The sequence below is a fragment of the Heteronotia binoei genome, chromosome 16 (genome assembly GCF_032191835.1).
Source record: "Heteronotia binoei isolate CCM8104 ecotype False Entrance Well chromosome 16, APGP_CSIRO_Hbin_v1, whole genome shotgun sequence".
NCBI lineage: Eukaryota > Metazoa > Chordata > Lepidosauria > Squamata > Gekkonidae > Heteronotia > Heteronotia binoei.
This window is the reverse complement of record NC_083238.1, coordinates 47,935,770-47,958,257: the sequence shown is the minus strand read 5'-3', so window position 1 is coordinate 47,958,257 and position 22,488 is coordinate 47,935,770. Positions and strand designations below refer to the sequence as shown.

Below are 22,488 nucleotides of genomic sequence, written 5' to 3'. Positions count from 1 at the left end.
GCCATACCACATAAAAGGCTAGAGATAACAGTGCATCGATTTCGTTGATGTGAATTTTAACAATTTTTGCAAGGATCACCTTGCTAAAGTGCTTGTATTACATAGGAGTATTCATGCTCTGAATACCATATCGTTTAATGCCATTTCTGCTCCCCCTCCCCAGGATTTCAACAATGACATGCTCAACAATAGTTAGGCATTTGAAAAATGGAAACATTTATTTGTGCAGGAGTAGTGAAGGGAAGAATACTGGCCCAGATTTGAGCTGTCATGGTGGCGAAATAGTCTCTCAGATAGCTGTGCAATCAGACGTTGAGGTCCCTTCCTTCCTGCAGCGCTCAGCAGAGAGTTTTAGAGCCTAGCAGTGAATGCAGAGCCCCGTGGCGCAGAGTGGTAAAGCTGCAGTACTGCAGTCCAAGCTTTGCTCACGACCTGAGTTCGATCCCAGTGGAAGCTGGGTTCAGGTCGCTGGCTTGAGGTTGACTCAGCCTTCCATCCTTCTGAGTTTGGTAAAATGAGTACCCAGCTTGCTTGGAGGGAAAGTGTAGATGACTGGAGAAGGCAATGGCAAACCACCGTGTAAAAAGTCTGCAAAAACGTTGTGATGCGACGTCACCCTAGAGTCGGAAACAACTGATGCTTCCATAGGGGACTAGCTTTACCTTTACCTTTAGCAGATGCAGAAGAGCATTCCCTCCTATTTAGCTGCACTTTGTTCCGTTATTAGTGTGCAGTTATTTGGGGACAGAAGTTCTGCACTAAGAACCAAGAATCCAGTAATAATTCTGCAGAAAGGAACATTTACCTAGCCGAAGTTTGGAGGCAGACTGTCTCTCAGGCTGTGGTTAGGATCTGGCACCTTAACTAGGCATCCCAAGCCTTTATCGTCAGGAAGGTATTCTGCCATGCTGCCTTCACCAGGGGGAGAAGGCAGGTGTCTGAAAACTCAGTTTTCATTATTCCTTCCCATTATAAGATTATAAGGACTGCATGAGTTTTTACATAGCCCTGACAACCAATGTGTATGTCTGGCCGTATGTCTTCGCCAGTCTCCTCTGTTTCCAAGAACCAAACTGAGCCTATGACACCTAACAAAAGGCGTATCCTTATTCTCCTTCCAGGGTTCTCTATGCAGATACTTGGGCCTCCACTCCAGCGACTGGGTGAGCTCTTGTCGCTTGGCGCACTCCATCACTCGAGGCGTGGCCTATCTTCACACAGAGTTACCTCGCGGAGGTAAGGTCACAATGGGGAAGCTTGCGTAGAGATTAAGTTGCCTATTAGGCAGTGAGATTGTGGGATTTTGCCAGACTCGTATTTTAAAATGGCATGGATATTTTCTGTTACTCTCCTGTTCATATGTCTGGTTTTTATTGTTTATTCCTCCTTGGACTTCTACGCGTTTGTTGTTTGGCTTTAGGCTGAAACGCAGGGCAGATTTATGCATAAGAGGTCCACTGTAGCCTCAATCGGTGTTGGTGGAGCTGTTGGAACAGATCTTTCCCCACCTTTATGTTTCCTGGTCAGTCCAGGGCTCACTCGAACAATCTCCTCGAAGGTCGGGGAAGGCTTGTAAACAAAAGGTATCATGAGTTGGGGGCTGCAGCCCCAAAGGGGAATCAGGTCAAATTCCTTCAGGGGAAAAGAAGGGAGGAGGCGACTGTCCCCGAGTCTCCCTTTGTCAGTCGCATGCACAATCTTGTAAACCTCTTGAGAGCCAGTTTGGTGTAGTGGTTAAGTGCACGGACTCCTGTCTGGGAGAACTGGGTTTGATTCCCCACTTCTCCACTTGCAGCTGCTGGAATGGCCTTGGGTCAGCTGTAGCTATTGCAGGACTTGTCCTTGAAAGGGCAGCTGCTGGGAGAGCCCTCTCAGCCACACCCACCTCACAGGGTGACTGTTGTGGGGGGAGAAGATATAGGAGATTATAAGCCGCTTTGAGTCTCTGATTCAGAGAGAAGGGCGGGGTATAAATCTGCAATTCTTCTTCTTCTATCATGTCACCTCTGGTCTAAGAATAAACAAGGCAACGTAGCTGTGGTGCACTGGCGTGAATGGCCCAGGCTACTGCAGTCTGGTCAGATTTTGGCTGCTAAGCAGGGTGGCTTTGGTTAGTACTTGGATGGGAGACCAAGGAAACCCAGGGTCGCTATGTGGAGGCAGGCAATGGGAAACTACCTCTGTTCGCCTCTTGCCTTGAAAACCTTGTGGGGTCACTGTAAGTCAACTGCGACTTGCTCGCCCTTTGCACGTGCACGGTAGTGGCAGTGTTAGAAAGTTATCAGTGTCTCAGCCAAACAGGGTGAGCTGACTGAGCAATTCTGCCCATTGCCCAGATGTTTTCAAATGATGGGGACAGAGCACCAAATCACCAGATTGTCTCATGAAGCTCAGCAGCTCCTGCAGCTGAACTTCTGCAGTTCTTTGGCTGCTGATCTCTGTTGACATGAATGGCTGCTTCCTGGGCTGATAACTTTACCTGACTCTAGCTCTGTTTCCGTCCTCTTAGCAAGCAGACTGTGAGGGAAATGCTCCTCTTTGTGAGGCTTAGTCCTGCTTCTCTTTTTTGGATAATATGTGGCATCCTGTGTGCATCCACAAGACACAAGTGAGATCTTCCTGAGGAATCCAGGCAGGGGTACCAAATGCTGCTTGCCTCTCTCTGAGAGCCAGTTTGGTGTAGTGGTGAAGTGCACGGACTCTTATCTGGGAGAGCCGATTTGATTCCCCACTCCTCCACTTGCAGCGGCTGGAATGGCCTTGGGTCAGCCATAGCACTTGTAGGAGTTGTCCTTGAAAGGGCAGCTGCTGTAAAAAGCTCTCTTAGCCCCACCTACCTCACAGGGTGTCTGGTGGGGGCGGGGGGGGGAGAGGTAGAGGAGATTGTGACCACTCTTGAGATTCAGAGTATAGGACGGGATATAAATCCAGTATCTTCTTCTTTTGTGCTATAACTGGCCAGGTGAAATGGCTAGTGGTTGCAGAAGGCTTCCTGTGGGGGGAAACCTCTTTGATTCCTTGTTTAAAAAATGAAATATAGAATCAGTACGTCAGTGTATATCCTGCCCTCCCCCAAAATTAAAACATAAAACGGCTCTTTGTCTTGGACAGGGCAACATTTTTCCCCTTTGAAGGGGCTAGCATGACCACTTTTGCAGTAGGATAGCAGGAAAACGTTCTCATTATAGGCACAAAGTCATTTTTTTTTTTGCTCTCTTCTTGATGTTTGACTGGTTTTTATAGCTGAAACTCCGTGTAAATTTGCTATGCTGTACTTTTTATTTCTATGCCAATAAAGGTATTTGGAATTGGAATTGCTCTCTTGGTGCCCGTATTAGGCTTTATGGTACAGCGAGAGAGACAGTCGCAGTCCTGAAATAGTATTTCCCTATCTGCCCGACAGACCATTACAAACCTGCCATCTCCCATCGAGATCTGAACAGCCGCAACGTGCTGGTGAAGAATGATGGGACCTGCGTCATCAGCGATTTCGGCCTCTCCATGAAACTGACGGGGAATCGGCTGGTGCGGCCCGGCGAGGAGGACAATGCGGCAATTAGCGAGGTGAGCATGGACGGAGGTTGCAATGATGAACAGGTCTGAAGGACGTGCCTCCTTTAAACCTGTCCTCTGCCACCTCAACAAGAACCTCGGTAACTGAATGACTCCTCTAAGAGCATGTAATCAATGGAGAACTTGATAGGTCTTTCTGGAGGCAGAGGTTGCCTGAGAAGAGGACAGGGAGCACAAGCAGATGTGCCAAGGGCAGGTCAGTCACCAGAATTTGCAGAGGAAGGACTTCAGCCCTTTCTCAGTTGTTCTTTGCAGGTAGAAAAGAGCAAGAACTCAGGAGACTAACACAATTTGTGGCAGGTGTGAGCTTTTGTGAGTCACTGCTCATTTCCAAGCTGGGTAGTAGTGTCAGTCTATCTGTAGCAGTAGAGTCATAGAAGCATAGAGTTGGAAGGGACTTCCAGGGTCATCTAGTCCAACCCCCTGCACAGTGCAGGAAACCCACAAATACCTACCCCAAATTCACAGGATCTTCATCGCTGTCAGATGGCCATCTGGCCTCCATTTAAAAACCTCCAAGGAAGGAGAGCCCACCACCTCCTGAGGAAGCCTGTTCCACTGAGGAATCACTCTAATGGTCAGGAAGTCCTTTCTAATGTTGAGCCGGAAACTCTTTTAATTTAATTTCAACCCATTGGTTCTGGTCCTACCTTCCGGGGCCACAGAAAACGATTCCACCCCATCCTCTATATGACAGCCTTTCAAGTACTCGAAAATGGTGATCATATCACCTCTCAGCTGCCTCCTCTCCAGGCTAAACATCCCCAGCTCCTTCAGCTTTTCCTCATAGAACTTGGTCTCCTGACCCCTGGAGAAAAGAGCAGGACCAATTTCGCACTCACCTTACGCCGCTCTCACGTTCGTCTTCTCAGCGCGGCTTCCTTCCGATTTCCCAGTATCTGCCCCGGGGCTGCAGCAAGCATCGGCGTTTTCGCACAGCAAACGGAAACCGCTAAAAACCGGTTTCTGTTTGCTGTGTGAAAACGCCGACGCTTGCTGCAGCCCCGGGGAGATAGTGGCAAATCGGAAGGAAGCCGCGCTGAGAAGACGAACGTGAAAGCGGTGTAAGGTGAGTGCGAAATCGATCCAGGAGCACCTTAAAGACTAACAAATTTGTGGCAAGGAGAAGCTTTCATGAGTCACTCACGAAAGCTCCTCCCTGTCACACATTCTGTTTGTCTCAAAGGTGCTCCTGGACCATTGTTCATTTCTACTGCTGCAGATAGACTATCCCGCCTACCCGTCTTGATCTGTCTCATTGCGAATATTTTGGGTAAGGGAAGCCACACTTGAAACGCTTAATGTGTCCCTATTCGCATGCATCTCATATTTGGGTTATCAGTAACTGCAGTTTGGTGTAGTGGTTAAGTGTGCGGACTCTTATCTGGGAGAACCGGGTTTGATTCCCCACTCCTCCACTTGCACCTGCTGGAATGGCCTTGGGTCAGCCATAGCTCTGGCAGAGGTTGTCCTTGAAAAGGCAGCTGCTGTGAGAGCCCTTTCCAGCCCCACCCACCTCACAGGGTGTCTGTTGTGGGGAAGGAAGGTAAAGGAGATTGTGAGACGCTCTGAGAGACTTCGGAGTGGAGGGCGGGATATAAATCCAATATCTTCTTCTTCTACCAGAGCTTAGTGATTTGGATGCATCACTGGAGATGCATGTCATTTATTAGTTCCCCATTCATATGATTGTTAAAAAAGAATGCTAATAATGATAAACTGACCTTCCAGCTCTCTACCCCAGTTACTTGCTTCCGGAAGTCAGCAGCTACTGCAATAACTACTGTGTGTTTAACCTGAGAGTTGAAGAGAGGGAGAGCATCTGGTTTTTGGAAACTGCAATTTGTGACCAAATTGGAAAGAAGAAAACTGAGAAAGGAATTGATCTCAATTTCTGTTTTTGTTTTCGTTCAAGATAAAAGAAAACTCCCAAGGGGCTTGGTAGTAACCGAGTGCTCTTGTTTCATGAGAACGGGGCAATACAAATTGCATTCTTCTATTGTAATCTCGAGGTTGGCAGTTTCCAAAAATACCAGATGGACCACTTGGCTTTTTACAAAGCTTGGCAGAATGGCACAAAATGCTGTACTATCCCATTATCCAAAAAAAGATGAGAAATGGCTCCTGTTATTTGTTATTACTGTTGGCAAAGAGAGGGGAATTATCTGATCCTATCCCCTCACTCAGTATGCAGAATTTACTCCTTTACGGATCTCCGCCGTGCATGCAGCCCTCTCCCCTCTCTGCACCTGCTGGAAATCAGAGAGGCTCCGCCGTTAATTCTGAAGTCAAGGAAATATCAGATATTTTAGCTCAGCATTCCTCTCTTGGCTTCCCGTATTTCACTATGATTTCAGAAAAGCAGTATTTGAATCTTAGAAGTTGCCACCTGAGACCCTTCTGATAATGACAGTACATTAAAAGGAGGCTATAGCTGTTATATTTTAAATGTAATTAAACAGGGCCAGAACGAAGCCAGCAGGCGCATAAAGAGCTTTCTGTTCAAGTGATCGCTGAGGGTTGAGAATGAATGCAAACCCGATCGGGGGACGGGGGATGTGTCTACTGACTTCTTCGGAAGGATTTGAGTATTAAGGAGAATTTTCTAGGCCCCGAATTAATGCAAGGATGGCGCAATGTGCATTACAGGTTGGTACGATCCGCTACATGGCCCCCGAAGTCCTCGAAGGAGCCGTGAACCTGAGGGACTGCGAATCCGCTCTGAAACAAGTCGATATGTATGCACTAGGCTTGATCTACTGGGAGATTTTTATGAGATGCAATGATCTGTTCCCAGGTAAGGGAAGAATTCCTGAAATTCTCCTGTCCTGATTGTATTTGGTGCTAGCTGTTGGATTTTAAATACTTAGAACACAGTTCTTGCTATAAATCCCCAATTCTGTGGTAGGTTTATCACAGCGAACCCGGCGCCATCTAGTGTTGGAGGTTGGTATTGGGTTTTTTGTTTGCCTTGTGCCGAAATAACGTGGCCTTGTACTTAATAAATTAATCCCGTCAATAAGCTCTAGGCATTAAGAAAAGCTTACATGCTTAGTGGCAGTACGGTTGAATGGATACCAAGGGCATCTCCACAAGAGGCTTACTGGGAGGCTCTGTGATTCCATATATATTCCACCACCACCCCCAAAACACAACTGCACTGTGGGGTGCATGGTAGATTGGGTAAAGGCTCTGTATGGGCCATGCACCGATTTCACCCGTCATCTCGCTGTTCGGGGTGCTGTCCCCGGACAAAACAGGAACACAGGAAGCTGTCATTTGGATCTGTCCAAACTCCTCCATGCTGAAGAGTGAAATGCCAGGTTGTGTAGGCAGAGAGGAGCTTTCAGTCATCAGTGTCCTGAGCAGAACAAAGCTGGATTCCAGTAGCACCTTTAAGGCCAACAAAGTTTTACTGAGAATGTAAGCTTTCATGTGCTAGAAGCCCACTTCATCAGACGATTAAATGGGATACAGTTGGCAGTGCTACATATAGCTTGTGGGTAGGGTTAAGCATGCAAAATGGTACAAAGTTAGAATCCAGTAGCAAAATAGCGACATTAACAAATTAAAAGAATAGCAGTTTGTTCTGGATAGTATAAGTTGTGTAGGAAAACAGCAAAAGCTAATAAACATATCGGAATTGGAGAATGATTTTGCTGGAGAATGATATCTAGGATTGTGGGACAAGCAGGGCTTTTTTTGTAGAAAAAGCCCAGCAGGGACTCATTTGCATATCAGGCCACACCCCCTGGCATCACCATTGTTTTACATAGTGCTTTTTTGTAGGAAAAGCCCAACAGGAACTCATTTGCATATTAGGCCACACCGCTGGTGCCAAGCCAGCTGGAACCGCGTTTCTGCTCAACCCCCCCCCCCCCCCAGGGACACAAGTCTTGGTTCAGAAGCAGGAGGAGAATACAATAAAGCACCTATTTTCTACCCTAGAAGAGCCCCGTGGTGCAGAGTGTTAAAGCTGCAGTACTGCAGTCTTAAGCTCTGCTCACAACCTGAGTTCAATCCCCGGTGGAAGCTGGGTTTTCAGGTAGCCGGCTCAAGGTTGACTCAGCCTTCCATCCTTCCGAGGTCGGTAAAATGAGTACCCAGCTTGCTGGGGGGAAAGTCTGGATGACTGGGGAAGGCAATGGTAAACCACCCCGTAAAAAAGTCTGCCGTGAAAACGTTGTGAAAGCAACATCACCCCAGAATTGGAAATGACTGGTGCTTGCACAGGGGACCTTTCCTTTTCTTGCTACCCTACCTTGCCATTTCAGGGCCTAGATAATTTGATCATGTCTCATTTTTCATTCTTCATTCTAATATATTTAAATGACTTTCTCTGCAAACAGGGGAGGCTGTGCCAGATTTCCAGACAGCGTTCCAAGCCGAAGTTGGAAACCATCCCACTTTTGAAGATATGCAAGTCCTTGTTTCCAGGGAAAAGCAACGACCAAAATTCCCAGAGGCCTGGAAAGAGAACAGCTTGGTGAGAGATGCAGTGCAGCGCTCCCCTTTTTGTTCTTTGGATGATAATATACAGGCTTCTGCAATATGGATTCTAAGGGGAGAAAGCAACAGCACCAGTTTGGGTTTCCAAAAAAAAAGTAATTGCTGCTATAGGATTAAAAAAATATATGAACATATGAAGCTGCCTTCTACTGAACCAGACCCTCGGTCCATCAAAGTCAGTATTGTCTTCTCAGACTGGCAGCGGCTCTCCAGGGTCTCAAGCTGAGGTTTTTCACACCTATTTGCCTGGACCCTTTTTTGGAGATGCCAGGGATTGAACCTGGGACCTTCTGCTTACCAAGCAGATGCTCTACCACTGAGCCACCGTCCCTCCCATATGTGATGTTAAAGTGAAAAATATGAGGATGATCTAAGGATTATATATTTGGAAGCAGTGCATATCATGTTAAATTTTGTACTTGTTACCAAGGCCTTTTTTGGAGCAGGAACACCTTTGCGTATTGGACTACACCCCCCTGATGTAGCCAATCCTCCAAGACCTTACAGGGCTGTTCTTACAGGGCCTACTGTAAACTCTTGGAGGATTGGCTACATTAGGGGGTGTGGCCTAATATGCAAAGGAGTTCCTGCTGCAAAAAAAGCCCAGCTTGCTGCTGTGACTCGTTCAGTCCGCAAACTAGTTATCCATAGCTAGGCATGAGTATGCAGTGAAATAGGTGGGACTGTAATTTTAAAATGTTGTTATTGTATTGGCCCAACCCAATGAAGCACGCAGCACTTGGCCATGCTGTTTTTCTTGATGAAATCCTCTTTGGGCTCTCTGCCTCTGAAATCAGTAACATTTACTGTAGAAGCAAACATGCAGAAGCATCTTCCTTCTGGATAATCCATTTCCTCCCTTGAAGGATTTTTTGTACATCAGATCATACATTGAATGATCACTATCGCTCCTCCCTGCTGATGTAGTAATGGTCTTGAACAGGGGTGGAATTCTAGCAGGAGCTCCTTTGCATATTAGGCCACACACCCTTGATGTAGCCAATCCTCCAACAGTTTACCAAAAAGAGCCTTGTAAGCTCTTGGAGAATTGGCTTACATCAGGGGGCATGGCCTAATATGCAAAGGAGCTCCTGCTAGAATTCCACCCCTGGTCTTGAAGAATACCCCAGAAAGTTCTCTCTCAGTCTCAACACACATTAAGAAACGTTTCCAATTTCCTAGCAGTGAAGGAAATCATACTGTAGTCAAATGCCATGTGGCAGAACTGCTTCTAGAGAGAGAGAGAGAGAGAGAGAGTTTTCACACACCCTGGGGTGAGTCATTTTAACAGGCCAGTTGTAGACAGGAGTAGAGATGTAAACTTTTTTGAAATTTCAAAGCCACGGAAAACGAGTTTGGATTTCAAACATTTTACTGTCTGTACTTTAATAGTATAAATTTTTACTGCTTTAATGACGGTTTAATTTTACTATTCTAATAACATGAAGATAAGGTACCCTTCTAGATGCAGAAATGTATCTTGGATTTAAAAGCTGTAGATCAGGGGTGGCCAATGTTAACTCTCCAGATGTTTTTTGCCTACAACTCCCATCAGCCCCAGCCATTGGCCATGCTTGCTGGGGCTGATGGGAGTTGTAGGCAAAAAACATCTGGAGAGTTACTGTTGGCCACCCCTGCTGTAGATGTTTACAGCTTGCCCTCCTTGTCTTTAAAAACATTTTGCTCATTCTAAAAGAGCAAATATTTCATGGTTGTTTTTTTCCAGTACTCCCCAGAATTTCCAATTTTTCCATCAGAAAAAAAAACAGAAAAGTCTTCAGGGGAGGAAAAAATGTGTGTGTGTGTGAATTCCGTTCTCCCCCCAATTTTTTTTCCATTCCACCCCCCCCCCCCCCCGGCCTTCACATCTCTAGACAGGAATGCTCACTGCGATGTCATTTAAATGAATGCAAAACTATTAATTATGCAGTATTGCCTAACCTTCCAAAATACAGATTCAAGCGGCTAGCCGTGTTGGTGTGAAGCAGCAGAACGAAGTTCGAGTCTGTTGGCACCTTTAAGGCCAACCAAGTTTTATTCAAGGTGTGAGCTTTCGGGTGCAGGCACAATGCAAGCTTATACCGTATGCCTTGAATGAAACTTGGTTAGTCTTAAAGGTGCAGCTGAGCTCAGGCTTTGTTCTTCCAAAGTATAGGATACTTAAATGGACTTTCAGAATTAACCACCCAGTAACCCAAGTTTTAGCAGGCGCATTGCCGATCAGCAGGTTGAACGAAGGGGCAGGAAACATGACACCGTTGTGTTTTCCAGGCTGTGAGGTCGCTGAAAGAGACAATCGAAGACTGTTGGGATCAGGATGCTGAGGCTCGGCTGACGGCCCAGTGCGCCGAAGAGCGGATGGCCGAGCTCATGATGATTTGGGAGAGGAACAAATCCGTCAGCCCAACCGTGAACCCCACGTCTACAGCTATGCAGAATGAGCGGTAGAGTCCCCTTAATATGTTCAGGGTTCAGTCCATCAGTGGCTATTAGCCACAGCGTACTGTTGGAACTTGGGGCAGTGATGCTCTGTGTTCTTCGTGCTTTTGGAGGGGCACAGTGGGAGGGCTTCTAGTGTCCTGGCCCCACTTTCTCCCCAGAGAGGATCCAAAGTGACTTCACATTGTTTTCTTCTCCTCCGTTTTATCCTCACAACAGCTCTGCAAGGTTGGCCAGGTGCCTGGCCTGAGGCCACCCAGCAAGCTCCCATGTCAGAATGAGGATTAGAACCTGGGTCCCCCAGATCCTAGTTGGTCTCTGTAACCACCGCACCACTCCGGACTTGAAGGTTTTTGCCCCTGTGCCTTTCCCCACAGTGTGCTTTGCTTGCAAGCATCGCCTTTCCTCAACCCCCAGTCCTGTGGGTCTTGTACTTTGGCAAACACAGTTCCTCCTCCAGTTAACATCTCCAGCTGTGTTACGATTACTCTGTGGAGTGTGGCTGTACAGGCGCCCCGGGATCTACGCAGTATTGTTTGTGGTGTGGTTTGCGCCACAGCACCCTGTTATCCCTGCTCCCCGTCCAGTACGCTTGCACTTTTAATCAGATAATAAGACAGATGAAGTGAGCAGCGGTATAGTTGTCACACTGCAGCAAGAACTTCTATGGTTCATTTTTAAAAAATAAAATAAAAATGGCCCCCATTCTTTCCCATGGGCTCTAGGCCAGGGGTCCCCAACCCCCAGGCTGGGGACCAGTACCGGGCCACAGCCTGTTTGCAACGGACTGCGCAGCCTCGCCGCGCCCCCCCCGGCAGCCTCGCCGCCCCCCCCGGCAGCCTTGCTGCTCTGCCCCCCTGCAGCCTCGCTGCCCCCCCCTGCGGTGCCTCCCCCCATGTTACCATTTTAAGGCCAGGGAAGGGGCAGTGAAGCCCCTCCCAGGCCAGCCTCCCCCCCCCACCAATCAGCTGATCGGCTGGAAAAACCGCTACAGTAGCTGCGAGAGATGCTGCCCTTGCCTCCTTCCCGGGGGGGGGGCAGGATCGGCTTGGGAGAAGCTTCATGGTCCCTTCCCCGGCCTTAAAATGGTGAAAAGGGGGGGGGGGTGGAGGCTGTGCGGGGGGGCGAAGGAGGGAGGGGAAAACGGGGAGGAGGATAGATCCAAGTGGGCAGCCGTGTTGGTCTGAAGCAGTAGAACAAAGTAGGAGTGGGGGCAGGTGGAGGCCAAATTGGGTGCCCCCACCCTGCCAGCCCTGGGGCAAAAAAGGTTGGGGACCACTGCTCTAGCCCAAAAAGATGCTGCAGTGTGGAGGCTGAAAAGGGGGGTTGCAAAAGTAGTGCGCGCACAGATGCAGCAGCACACTGTGAATAAAGACCCTTTGTCCCCACTCCTCCCCAAGAGCTGAAATGGTTAGACATTCTGACATACGTGTCAAAGCCGTTTGTTAGGAGGGCTGGATCCAACGTGAATGCCACTTAGTTGAGCCAGGCCATGTGTGGCATAAAATGTGATGCCAGGTACCCGAGGTATTTTACCACTGAGCATGCCCCATACTCCGCTCCTCGGCAGAGCTCAAGGCCAAAGCAGCCCTCCTCACTCCTTATGGTTGACAACTCTGGGTTGGGCAATCCCTGGCAATCTGGGGGAAGACCCTGGAGGAGGGCCTTGCATTTGGGAACAGGAGGGACCTCAGTGAGGGATATAACACCCTAATATAGGCCCTTCTGGTCTACATTTGGATGGGTCCCCCTCCCAATTTGTTCAAGGGCCAGATTAGAGTCCTGTACAGGCTAGTTCTCTCCCCCCACCACCACCCCGGGCCATGAGTTTGACATATCTGTTCTATAGCTAGGCGTAGGACAGCATTGTTGAAATTGCTTCTTTGCTTACTGTAGGACTGAGCAAAGTGGGTCCTTTGTTATAGCACCGTTTGAAGGTGCCTGTTGTTCGAACTGGCTTTGGTCCCAGGTAACAGCTGAAGTTGCCCTGGTTAAGCCCTGCAAAGTTCTGTCTCCAAAAGAAAAATGATCCAGAACGCAGATCCCATCCCTTTCAAGATCATCTGAAGGCCATCCCTCGCTTTCGAGATCATCCAATTTTTTTTTTAAATGCAAAATAACTGCAGCTGTCACATGCCGTTATCACTCCTTTAGGGCTTTTCCAAACCGAGGTCCGTGCTAACAATCTAAACTTTATTGAGTGATGTCCTTTTCCCCATTGAACGAAAGGGGGTGAGACGGGCGGTGCTATTAATAGGATAGCCGTGATTAAAAATTATCGTAGAGGTATGCCTGTGCTCCTGCAGCCTCCCAGCAAGACAAGGGGGGGAGTGTCCTTGGATGTCACATGGGGACCGGTGCCTCTAGCATCATTGCTGTCCTCACAGCAGGACACTCGGGTTCATGATGCTTGCGGAAGGAACTCTGGGGGAGGCCGTAGATCGGCAGTAGAGTGTCAGCTTGGCATGCAGAATGTCCCAGGTTCAATCCCTGGCATCTCCAGCTACAAACTCCAGTTGGCAGGTGATGTGAAAGACCTCAGCCTGAACATATATGAACATATGAAGCTGCCTTATACTGAATCAGACCCTTGGTCCATCAAAGTCAGTATTGTCTACTCAGACTGGCAGTGGCTCTCCAGGGTCTCAAGCTGAGGTTTTTCACACCTGTTTGCCTGGATCCTTTTAGTTGGAGATGCCGGGGATTGAACCTGGGACCTTCCGCTTACCAAGCAGATGCTCTACCACTGAGCCACCATCCCTCCCTGAGACCCTGGAGAGCCACTACCAGTCTGTGTAGACAGGGTGGACTTCAATGGACCAAAGGTCTGATTTTATTTATTAGTTGTTTTTTTACTCACCGCTCACCTAAAGGGTCTTGTGGTGACTTACAGTATTAGAACAACATAAAACAGATAACAAATATAAAATAATAACATTAAAATATTTAACTATTAAAATACGTAGCTGGCACCATATCACTAACAAAAACAATCGAAGCGTGTGGATTACACTCCAAAGGCCATCCTATACGATTCGGCTTTGCATGTCCTGTGGAAACTAGACAAGTCTGGTGGGGCATAGCACAGGGAGTGCATTCCACGGGGCAGGGGCCACAGCTGAGAAGGCCCTTCCTCCGGTGACAGCTAGCCGAGCCATCCTGGAGCTGAGTGCCTGCAAGAGGCCCCTAGGTGATGACCGAAGGGAGCACGGGGCGGGGGGAGGTTTGTAAACGGAGTGGAAGTCCTGTAGGTACGAGGGTCCCAAACTGTCAAGGGCTTTAAAGGCTAAAACCAACACCTTGAATTGGTTCTGGGAACTAATCAGTAGCCAGTGCAGCTGCTGCACAATTGGAGTAACACAAGCTGGCTGTGGTGTTCTGGTCAGCAACCTGGCAGCTCCATTCTGGACCACTTGCAGTCTTTTCAAGGGTAAGCCCTACATAGGGAGTCCAACAAATAGAAAATTCACCGAAATAAACACTATTTTAAACGATAAACATGTTATCTTAATGTAATTTATATAAATGCCCTTTCACGCAATAAGTAATACAATGAATACAGCTTTTAAAAGTCTGTGGCAAATAGCTTCCGTAGTCCTGTGGTATACTGAGATGTATTGTCTCTTTAAACTGAAAAGTTTCTAGGCAATTCCATGCTTGTAGTGAAGAAAGAAGTTCCGATATTCTGCTAATGGTCACTGAAGATTCCAAGCCACTATAGGAAAAACAGTAATTTCCACAGGAGAAAATAATTCACAGGAGAGGATGAGAGAACATGCCAAATCTAGACCTTTGTGGCAGTTTCGCAAGCTTCGTGTGCTCTCTCTTCCCCATACAAAATTCCTTTCACAGAGCCGTAGTGTACAATATTCTTACATAGGATCAACACATTCCTCTTAACATTCTGTTCTCAGCTGAACTGCAACAAAGGTCTAGATTTGGCAAGTTCTCTCATCCTCTCCTGTGAATTATTTTCTCCTGTTTTTCTTCTACTGGTTTGGAATCTTCAGGGATCACCAGCAGAATATCGGAACTTCTTTCTTCACTACAAGCATGGAATTGCCTAGAAACTTTTCAGTTAAAAAGACAGTGTATCTCAGTATACCACAGGACTACGGAAGCTATTTGCCACGGACTTTTAAAAGCGGTACTCATTGTATTACTTATTGTGTGAAAAGGTGGTTATATAAACTACATTAAGATAACATGTTTATCATGTAAAATATTGTTTATTTTTGGTGAATTTTCTATTTGTTGTACTGAAGAGCACCATGAGTGTTAAAACTGCAGTCCTAAGCTCTGCTCACGACCTGAGTTCGATCCCTGGCAGAAGCTGGGTTTTCAGGTAGCCAGCTCGAGGTTGACTCAGCCTTCCATCCTTCCAAGGTCAGTAAAAGGAGTCCCCAGCTTGCTGGGGGGAAAGTGTAGATGATTGGGGAAGGCAATGACAAGGAAAGGAAAGGTCCCCTGTGCAAGCACCAGTCGTTTCCGACTCTTTCACAACATTTCATGGCAGACTTTTTTACGGGGTGGTTTACCATTGCCTTCCCCAGTCTTTTACACTTTCCCCCCAGCAAGCTGGGGACTCATTTTACCGATCTCGGAAGGATGAAAGGCTGAGTCAACCTTAGGCTGGCTATCTGAATCCAGCTTCCACCGGAATCGAACTCAGGTCGTGAGTAGAGAGTTCAGACCACAGTACTGCTGCTTTACCACTCTGCACCACGGGGCAAACCACCCTGCAAAAAGTCTGCCGTGAAAACGTTGTGAAAGCAACATCACCCCAGAGTTGGAAATGTCTGGTGCTTGCACAGGGGACCTTTCCTTTCCTATACACCGAAACTGTTGTTGTACTACATAGGGAGTCCTCTAGTGAGCTGGGTGAACAGTACACCAGCAGGACTCCCACTCTTTCCCCAACGCAGTCAAGGCCAGTGATATTTGGCACAGGAATCCTCTGGAAGCAAAAACAGCCTCGGATGAGGATCATTACTTCTGTCTCACACACACACACAATTCCTCAGTTTGATGCTGATGGACGATCAAGTATCCCAGGGGAGTAAGCTGCAGGAGGGGTGGGAGGTCCATTCATCCTCATCCACCCAGCTCTTGGCCAAGCACGCCACGTCAAAGGGTATCTCCAAGGTAGTCTCCTGGAGAATTGTGGTCTTATTGTACAGCATCAACATTGAAGAGAGGGGAATTCACTATATATAAGGCAGCTTCCTGTGTGTTTTGCATTTGAGTGAGAGACTTAAATTGAAATAATGGTTTTGCCTACATAACAGTACTCTCCTTTCTGTTTATTTTTAAAGAAACCTGTCACACCACAGACGTGTGCCAAAGATCAGACCATATCAAGATTACTCTTCCTCGTCGTATATCGAGGACTCGGTTCATCACACCGACAGCATAGTGAAGAATATTTCCTCCGAGCTTTCGGTGACCCCCACGCCCCTGACGCTGGGGGAGAAGAACCGGAACTCCATTAACTACGAAAGGCAGCAAGCACAAACTCGTATCCCAAGCCCCGAGACCAGTGTCACAAGCTTGTCTACCAACACGACCACCAGCAACACAGCGGGCCTGACTCCAAGCGCTGCCATGACCACCATATCCAAGTTGCCTTACTCAGGCGAAACAAACCCCGGCGCTGCAAACGGCATGCAACCGCTCGGGCCCACTCCGGTTTGCCTGCAGTTGACAGAGGAAGACTTGGAGACCAACAAGCTGGATCCAAAGGAAGTGGACAAGAACTTAAAGGAAAGCTCGGACGAGAACCTGATGGAGCATTCCCTGAAGCAGTTCAGCGGTCCAGATCCCCTCAGCAGCACTAGCTCCAGTTTGCTGTACCCGTTGATAAAACTAGCGGTCGAAGCGACAGGGCAACAAGACTTCGCACAAGCTGGAAATGGTCAAGCCTGTCTGATTCCAGATGTCCGGCCTGCTCAGGTCTACCCTCTCCCCAAGCAGCAGAACCTCCCAAAGAGGCCTACTACCCTACCCCTAAACACCAAAAACTCCACGAAGGAGCCTCGGCTGAAATTCGGAGGGAAGCACAAATCAAACTTGAAGCAAGTAGAAACCGGAGTTGCCAAGATGAACACTATCAACGCTGCAGAACCTCACGTGGTCACTGTGACCACTAACGAAGTTGCGGGGAGGAGCCATACCATGAACTCTCACGCCATGCCAACCCAGTACGTCAACGGCACAGTGCCCTCTGGCCAAGCAACCGGCTCGGTGGCGCACAGGACCCAGGAGATGCTGCAGAACCAGTTTGGTGGAGAGGACAGCCGCTTGAATATCAACTCGAGCCCCGACGAGCACGAGCCCTTGCTGAGAAGAGAGCAGCAGGTGAGCCACGACGAGGGCGTTCTGGATCGTCTGGTTGATAGGAGAGACCGATCCCTGGATAATGGCCGACCTAACGCCAACAACAACAACAGCAACCCGTGCCCCACGCAAGGCGCAGCTGTCCCCACCGACCAGAGCGTGGCAACGAATCCTGTACAGACCCACACTAGAAGAGCACAGAGGCCGAACTCTCTGGATCTGTCGGCCACGAATATTTTGGACGGCTTTAGTACGCAGTGTGAGTCTTCCAGTCTTGAATCCATGGTAAACAGTGGGCTTAAACTTGGGTATTGGAATCTACTGTGATATTTCATACAAAATACAAGCTAGCCGTGTTTATTCAGTTTGTGATTCTTGGATGATTACTAGAGACCAGAAACAGCTCAGTGCTGGACTCTGTTCCCAGCATGGCCTGTGGGTGCCTCGGTGCCCACCTGGGGCCTACCAAGTGTTTTTAGAAAGTGGGAGGGGCCAGTGGGGAAGCGGGGCTTCCGGTCGGCTGCTGGAGATCAGATGGGATGTGTAGATTTCAAAAAACTGCCTTGGCAGTGACTGTCACCACAGCACAGGGGTCATCTGTCTGAAGGTAAAGAAAAAACAGAGAGGAAAGAGACTTAACCCAAAAACTGGAGTAAGACACCGAAAAGGTTAATATGCAATTAAAGGGCCAAACATTAAAAGCAAACTGTATAATAAATCATAAGCAAACATACATGTATTTATTATAGAAAGCTAAAACCATTTAGGGGCCCATCATTAGCCTCTCTCCTTTGTGCAGTCACAAAACCACAATGGGGACCTGCTTAACTTAACTTGACCTGATGTGTTTCAACCCAGACTGGTCTTCTTCAGAGGTCAGAAAAGTAAGTACGCATATTGGCTCGTAATACAGAATGAAACAATAGGTCAATGCTGGACCACAAGGTGAAGTGACAACGGCTTGAAGATATCCTTGAGGCCTCTTATTCTACAGCCTTATGTCCTAATCAAGGGCATACACATTGCATCCAGTGTCTTATTGTATGCCTCACCACATGGTCCAGAATTGATCCAGGTAGGTGTCAAGTCAGAGCCTATGTGCCAAGATTTTTCTGTAACCTCACCCCCTGACCTTTTGAGGTTGCTCTCCCCATCTTCTATCGCAAACCCAAAGTTGATTTTAAAAATAATGTCAAGGCCAATGGTGCAGAATCAGGCAAAATATATATTTTGTTACTCCATTAAAATTAAAAAAAAAAAATTCCCTATGCGTTCGCCAACAGGCCTTGTCAGGGGAATTTCCTGTGATGGGCATGGCCCTCGTATTTTCCTCTTGTAACAAATCCAAAGGTGCCCACGTGCTGAAAAAGACCCCAGCTGGGGGTCCAGCGTTCCCTCTAAGCTGTGGAGTCTTGTGAGCAAACATTCTAATTTGTGAGCTACTGGCAGTCAAGTTGTGAGCTGCCGCATCAATTAGCATGCTCTGGGGCCTGAGCGAAGACAAAAATGTGTGAGCTGAAGGCTAAAAAGTTGTGAGCTAGCTCACACTCATTCAGCTTAGAGGGAACACTGGACCCCCAGATCTCCCTCATCAGTTATTTCCTCCGACCGAGTTTTGTCTTTTTCTTCTGGTGCCTGTCTTCCCTTCTGCATGACACTTTATATGTTCTTCCCCCCCCCCCCCCCCAATTTAGTGAGCGAGTCATCCCTAGATGGCAAACCCGGCTCAGGCGAAAAGATCAAGAAACGTGTGAAAACCCCGTATTCTCTGAAGCGGTGGCGCCCTTCAACATGGGTCATCTCCACCGAACCCCTGGACTGTGAGGTCAACAACAATGGTCGCGATAGGGTGGTCAGTTCAAAGTCCAGCACCGCTGTCTATCTCATAGAAGGAGGTACGGCCACCACCATGGTATCTAAAGATGCAGGAGTGAACTGTCTGTGAATTGTTTGGAAGCTGACAAAAAAAAAAGTGACATTTTTGCATTCTGTTAAACACGCAGAAGACTTTGTTTTTTTTCCAAAACAAACTGCTTTCTCCTGTCAGCGCCCCTTCGCCAAGGACTCGCTTTAAATAGATTTCAGCTATGCAGACAATTTTTAGCTTATGCTTCCATATTTTTTAATTTTGTTTTAAGTTTTGTTTTTAACTTCTGTTTTTGCACTTTTATTTAGTATTGCAAAAAAAATTACATCTGTCCGTTCCGACCGCAGAATTATATATATGCGTATCAAATGCTGCGGTCTCAAAATATTTTTTTTAAAAAACGAAAACAAAAAAATATGTATTGCTGATAATCAGTTTGGACCGGTTTCTAAAGGTCACTAAACGTGTAAGCCAATTAATGGGATGAGTTTGGCTGCAGTGGTGTCTGCCTTTCACGTTTTTGAGTTCTGTGGAAAAGCTCGTTTGTATGCTTCTGTGTGACAGAGTGTGTTACCTTTTGAACGCCCCCCTTTTCACTCGTGTTACGTTAAAATGTGCAATAGTCTGTAGTTTGCAGTAGGCTTTGTGTTTCCGACTCTTCTAAATATTTTTTTCCCCTTTTCAAATTAATTTTTTTTTTAAAGTCCAACAATTCAGCCACCGGTGGTCCTCAACTGTGAACTTTGCACAGCGTAATCGGTTTGAAGCGACTGCTTGTACCCATCTGTGTGTGTGAGTGTGTGTGTGTGTGTGCTCTGAGATCACAGTTAGTGCATGATTTTCCCTGCCTTGAAAGGGCTTTTTTACAAAATGAACATTTTTTGTTTCTCCTTTCATCCTTCCAACTTAGGAAATTTCCATTTTTCTCCATAGTAGATCATGCAAAACTCTTAAAGAAAGACAGTGTTGAACAACTATATCAAAGGTCAATTTGTACAACCCATAGAGATCTGCCCAATAAACTCTTTACTCAATAAACTTGCCTCCTGTTGGCAGGTTCACAATACATCAAAGCTTTACCTGGACTTTTTTGTTTTTGCCATCAAGTCACAGCTGACTTCTGACCACCCAACAGATTTTCAAGGCAAGAGAGATTTTGCAGTGGTTTGCCATCACCTGCCTCCACATCACGACCCCGGTATTCCTTGGTGGTGTCCCATCTGGGGTGGAATTGTAGCAGGAGCGCCTTTCCACACACACCTTGATGTAGCCAATCCTCCGAGAGCTTACAAAAAAGAGCTTTGTAAGCTCTCGGAGGATTGGCTACATCGGGGTGTGTGGCCTAATATGCAAAGGAGCTCCTGCTAGAATTCCATCCCTGGTCCAACCCTGCTTAGTTTCTGAGATCTGCTGAGATTGGGCTAGCCTGGGTTGACCAGGTCAGGGCCCTGAGGTAGCCAGCCTGTGGTAATCTGTTTCCCAAAATTAAGATCTTTGTGAGCTTTGCAACTGTTTCTCATGTGAAATTGGGCTCAACGTCTTACCTTTCTTTTTTTTTTCCCCATTTGATCTTTTATGCAATTTTCACGGTTTAAATACGGTTTAATGCTTTCAGTGTATATTGAAAAGTACATTTTTTAACCTAATCTGGATATAAGTTATCTTGAAAAATGTTTACTGTTAGGTAGATTTTTTTTTTACATAGATGAGCTAAAACATGGACTCGCAGGTATAATAGTCACGTGATGAATTAATACGCTTCTGTTATCCTTCTTTGCTGCCTAAAGCTGAATATTGGTGGGGGGTCCAGAGCTATATGGCTTCAGATGACTTCTATGCACTATAATTGGTTGGTTGGAGAGTGTTGTGAAAAGAGTCGCATTCCTCCAGATCCTCTCCCCCTCCGTGTTCATTGTGTCTTCAGAGCACTACTTCAGCCTATTACAAGAGCATATCAAGATTTTTTTTCTAGCAGAGATATTCAAGATACGTATAACACTGCATACAAAGGCTCCATTGGTGCATGGCCATTTAAAATGTCTATCCCCCATTGAAGTATCAGTTTTGAAAACCAGTAGACAGAAACCTGTCAAGGCTTGCACACTGGTCTTCGTCCTATTCTGAAGGTCTTGTCTGTTCATCAGACCTTAGAAAAGACAGAGATGGCTAGGTCATCTTAGTGATATAGTTCTAAAGGAGAGGTTGAGCTGTGTTTTTTGTCACAGCCTTAGACTTCTGCAAAGATTGTTCTCTCCCAATTACCTATAACCAGTTCCCTGTAGCCAGTTGTCCCCATGCTAGCTTCTGATAGGCCGCTCAACAATATTCCCTCTAAACTGCAGAGTCTTTGTGAGAAAAAATTCTACTTTGTGAGCTACCGGCATTCAAGCGGTGAAAGGAAAGGAAAGGTCCCCTGTGCAAGCACCAGTCGTTTCCGACTCTGGGGTGATGCTGCTTTCACAACGTTTTTACGGCAAACCTTTTTGCAGGCTGGTTTGCCATTGCCTTCCCCATCTACACTTTCCCCCTAGCAAGCTGGGTACTCATTTTACCGACCTCAGAAGGATGGAAAGTTGAGTCAACCTGGAGCCAGCTACCTGAACCAGCTTTTGCTGGGATCGAACTCAGGTTGTGAGCAGAGGGCTCCAACTGAGGTGCTGCAGCTTTACCACTCTGCGCCACAGGGCTCATTCTCAAGTTGTGAGCTTCTGCATGTATGAGTGTTCTCTGGAGTCATCCTTGCTGAGCTAAGACAAAAATGCGCGAGCCGGAGGCTAAAAATCTGTGAGCTAGCTCATGGTAATTCAGCTTAGAGGGAACACTGCCACACAGTATGGCTTTCAGTCACTTAAGGATCAGGCCATTTTCTTGATTCTTCTCTTGCCCATGTTTCTACACTCTTAAGACCCCCTCGGCATTTGTAACCTGCATCCAGCTACATGGAGCTGGGTTGGTTTTTGCTTCCATTCAGTGTCAGAAGAAGTTTCTCTTTCAGGCCCATTTGAATCAGGCCCATAGCTACAGGGGGGCCCAGGGCCATCCTTTCAGCCCCCCCCCCTTCCAACTGTATGACCCTTCCATTGGAGGGCCCCCAGTCTATCCCCTTTGCTCACTGCCACTCTGAACAAGTAGCAGCATTGCGGCTTGTCTTTTCACTTTCTTCTCTTCCCTTCCCTAACACAGTGTGCAGAGCAAAGGGCGAGGGGAGAGAATCTTCTTGTAGCCAGCCTTCCAAGTGCCCAACTGGAGAGCCAGTTTGGTGTAGTGGTTAAGTGTGCGGACTCTTATCTGGGAGAACCGGGTTTGATTCCCCACTCCTCCACTTGCACCTGCTGGAAGACCTTGGGTCAGCCATAGCTCTGGCAGAGGTTGTCCTTGAAAGGGCAGCTGCTGTGAGAGCCCTCTCAGCCCCGCCCACCTCACAGGGTGTCTGTTGTGGGGGGAGAAGATATAGGAGATTGTAAGCCACTCTGAATCTCTGATTCAGGGAGAAGGGCGGGGTATAAATCTGCAATTCTTCTTCTTCAAGAGGTCTCTGTCTCTCTGAGAGGGGGGCAGGGGTACATAAGAAAGGTGTGACTGCCCAGATGAAGTGTGATTCACTTGTGACGCTCGAGGCAGCTTACAGTGCCGAGATCTCAGGGCTGCCAAACCAGGTGGCCCCTTAGCCCCTCCAAACAACAAATCCTGCTGTGGGCCCCACCAAATATGAAATATTGGCTGCAGCCCTGATTTGAATAGTCTTAAATAGGTTGCAGTAAGAA

At 47.3% G+C, this 22,488-nt stretch overlaps 2 protein-coding genes across 3 annotated transcripts in view; one reads left to right on the top strand and one right to left on the bottom strand.

Annotated features, from left to right (window-relative positions):
• BMPR2 (bone morphogenetic protein receptor type 2) overlaps window positions 1-19,222 on the top strand; it is a 156,042-nt gene extending 136,820 nt beyond the window's left edge. The window contains exons 7-13 of one of the 2 annotated variants that reach the window (XM_060256930.1): window positions 1,122-1,236; window positions 3,404-3,564; window positions 6,223-6,370; window positions 7,923-8,059; window positions 10,354-10,526; window positions 15,837-17,116; window positions 18,552-19,222. In XM_060256930.1, coding sequence (XP_060112913.1) covers window positions 1,122-1,236; window positions 3,404-3,564; window positions 6,223-6,370; window positions 7,923-8,059; window positions 10,354-10,526; window positions 15,837-17,116; window positions 18,552-18,802 — 2,265 coding nt within the window. In that variant the 3' untranslated portion in view covers window positions 18,803-19,222. Of the gene's footprint in view, window positions 1-1,121; window positions 1,237-3,403; window positions 3,565-6,222; window positions 6,371-7,922; window positions 8,060-10,353; window positions 10,527-15,836; window positions 17,143-18,551 lie in introns of both variants that reach the window. The other variant, XM_060256931.1, reaches the window with a different exon arrangement.
• Window positions 1-22,488, bottom strand: part of WDR12 (WD repeat domain 12) — a 344,303-nt gene that overhangs the window by 167,863 nt on the left and 153,952 nt on the right. The gene's annotated exons all lie outside the window — the stretch shown is intronic.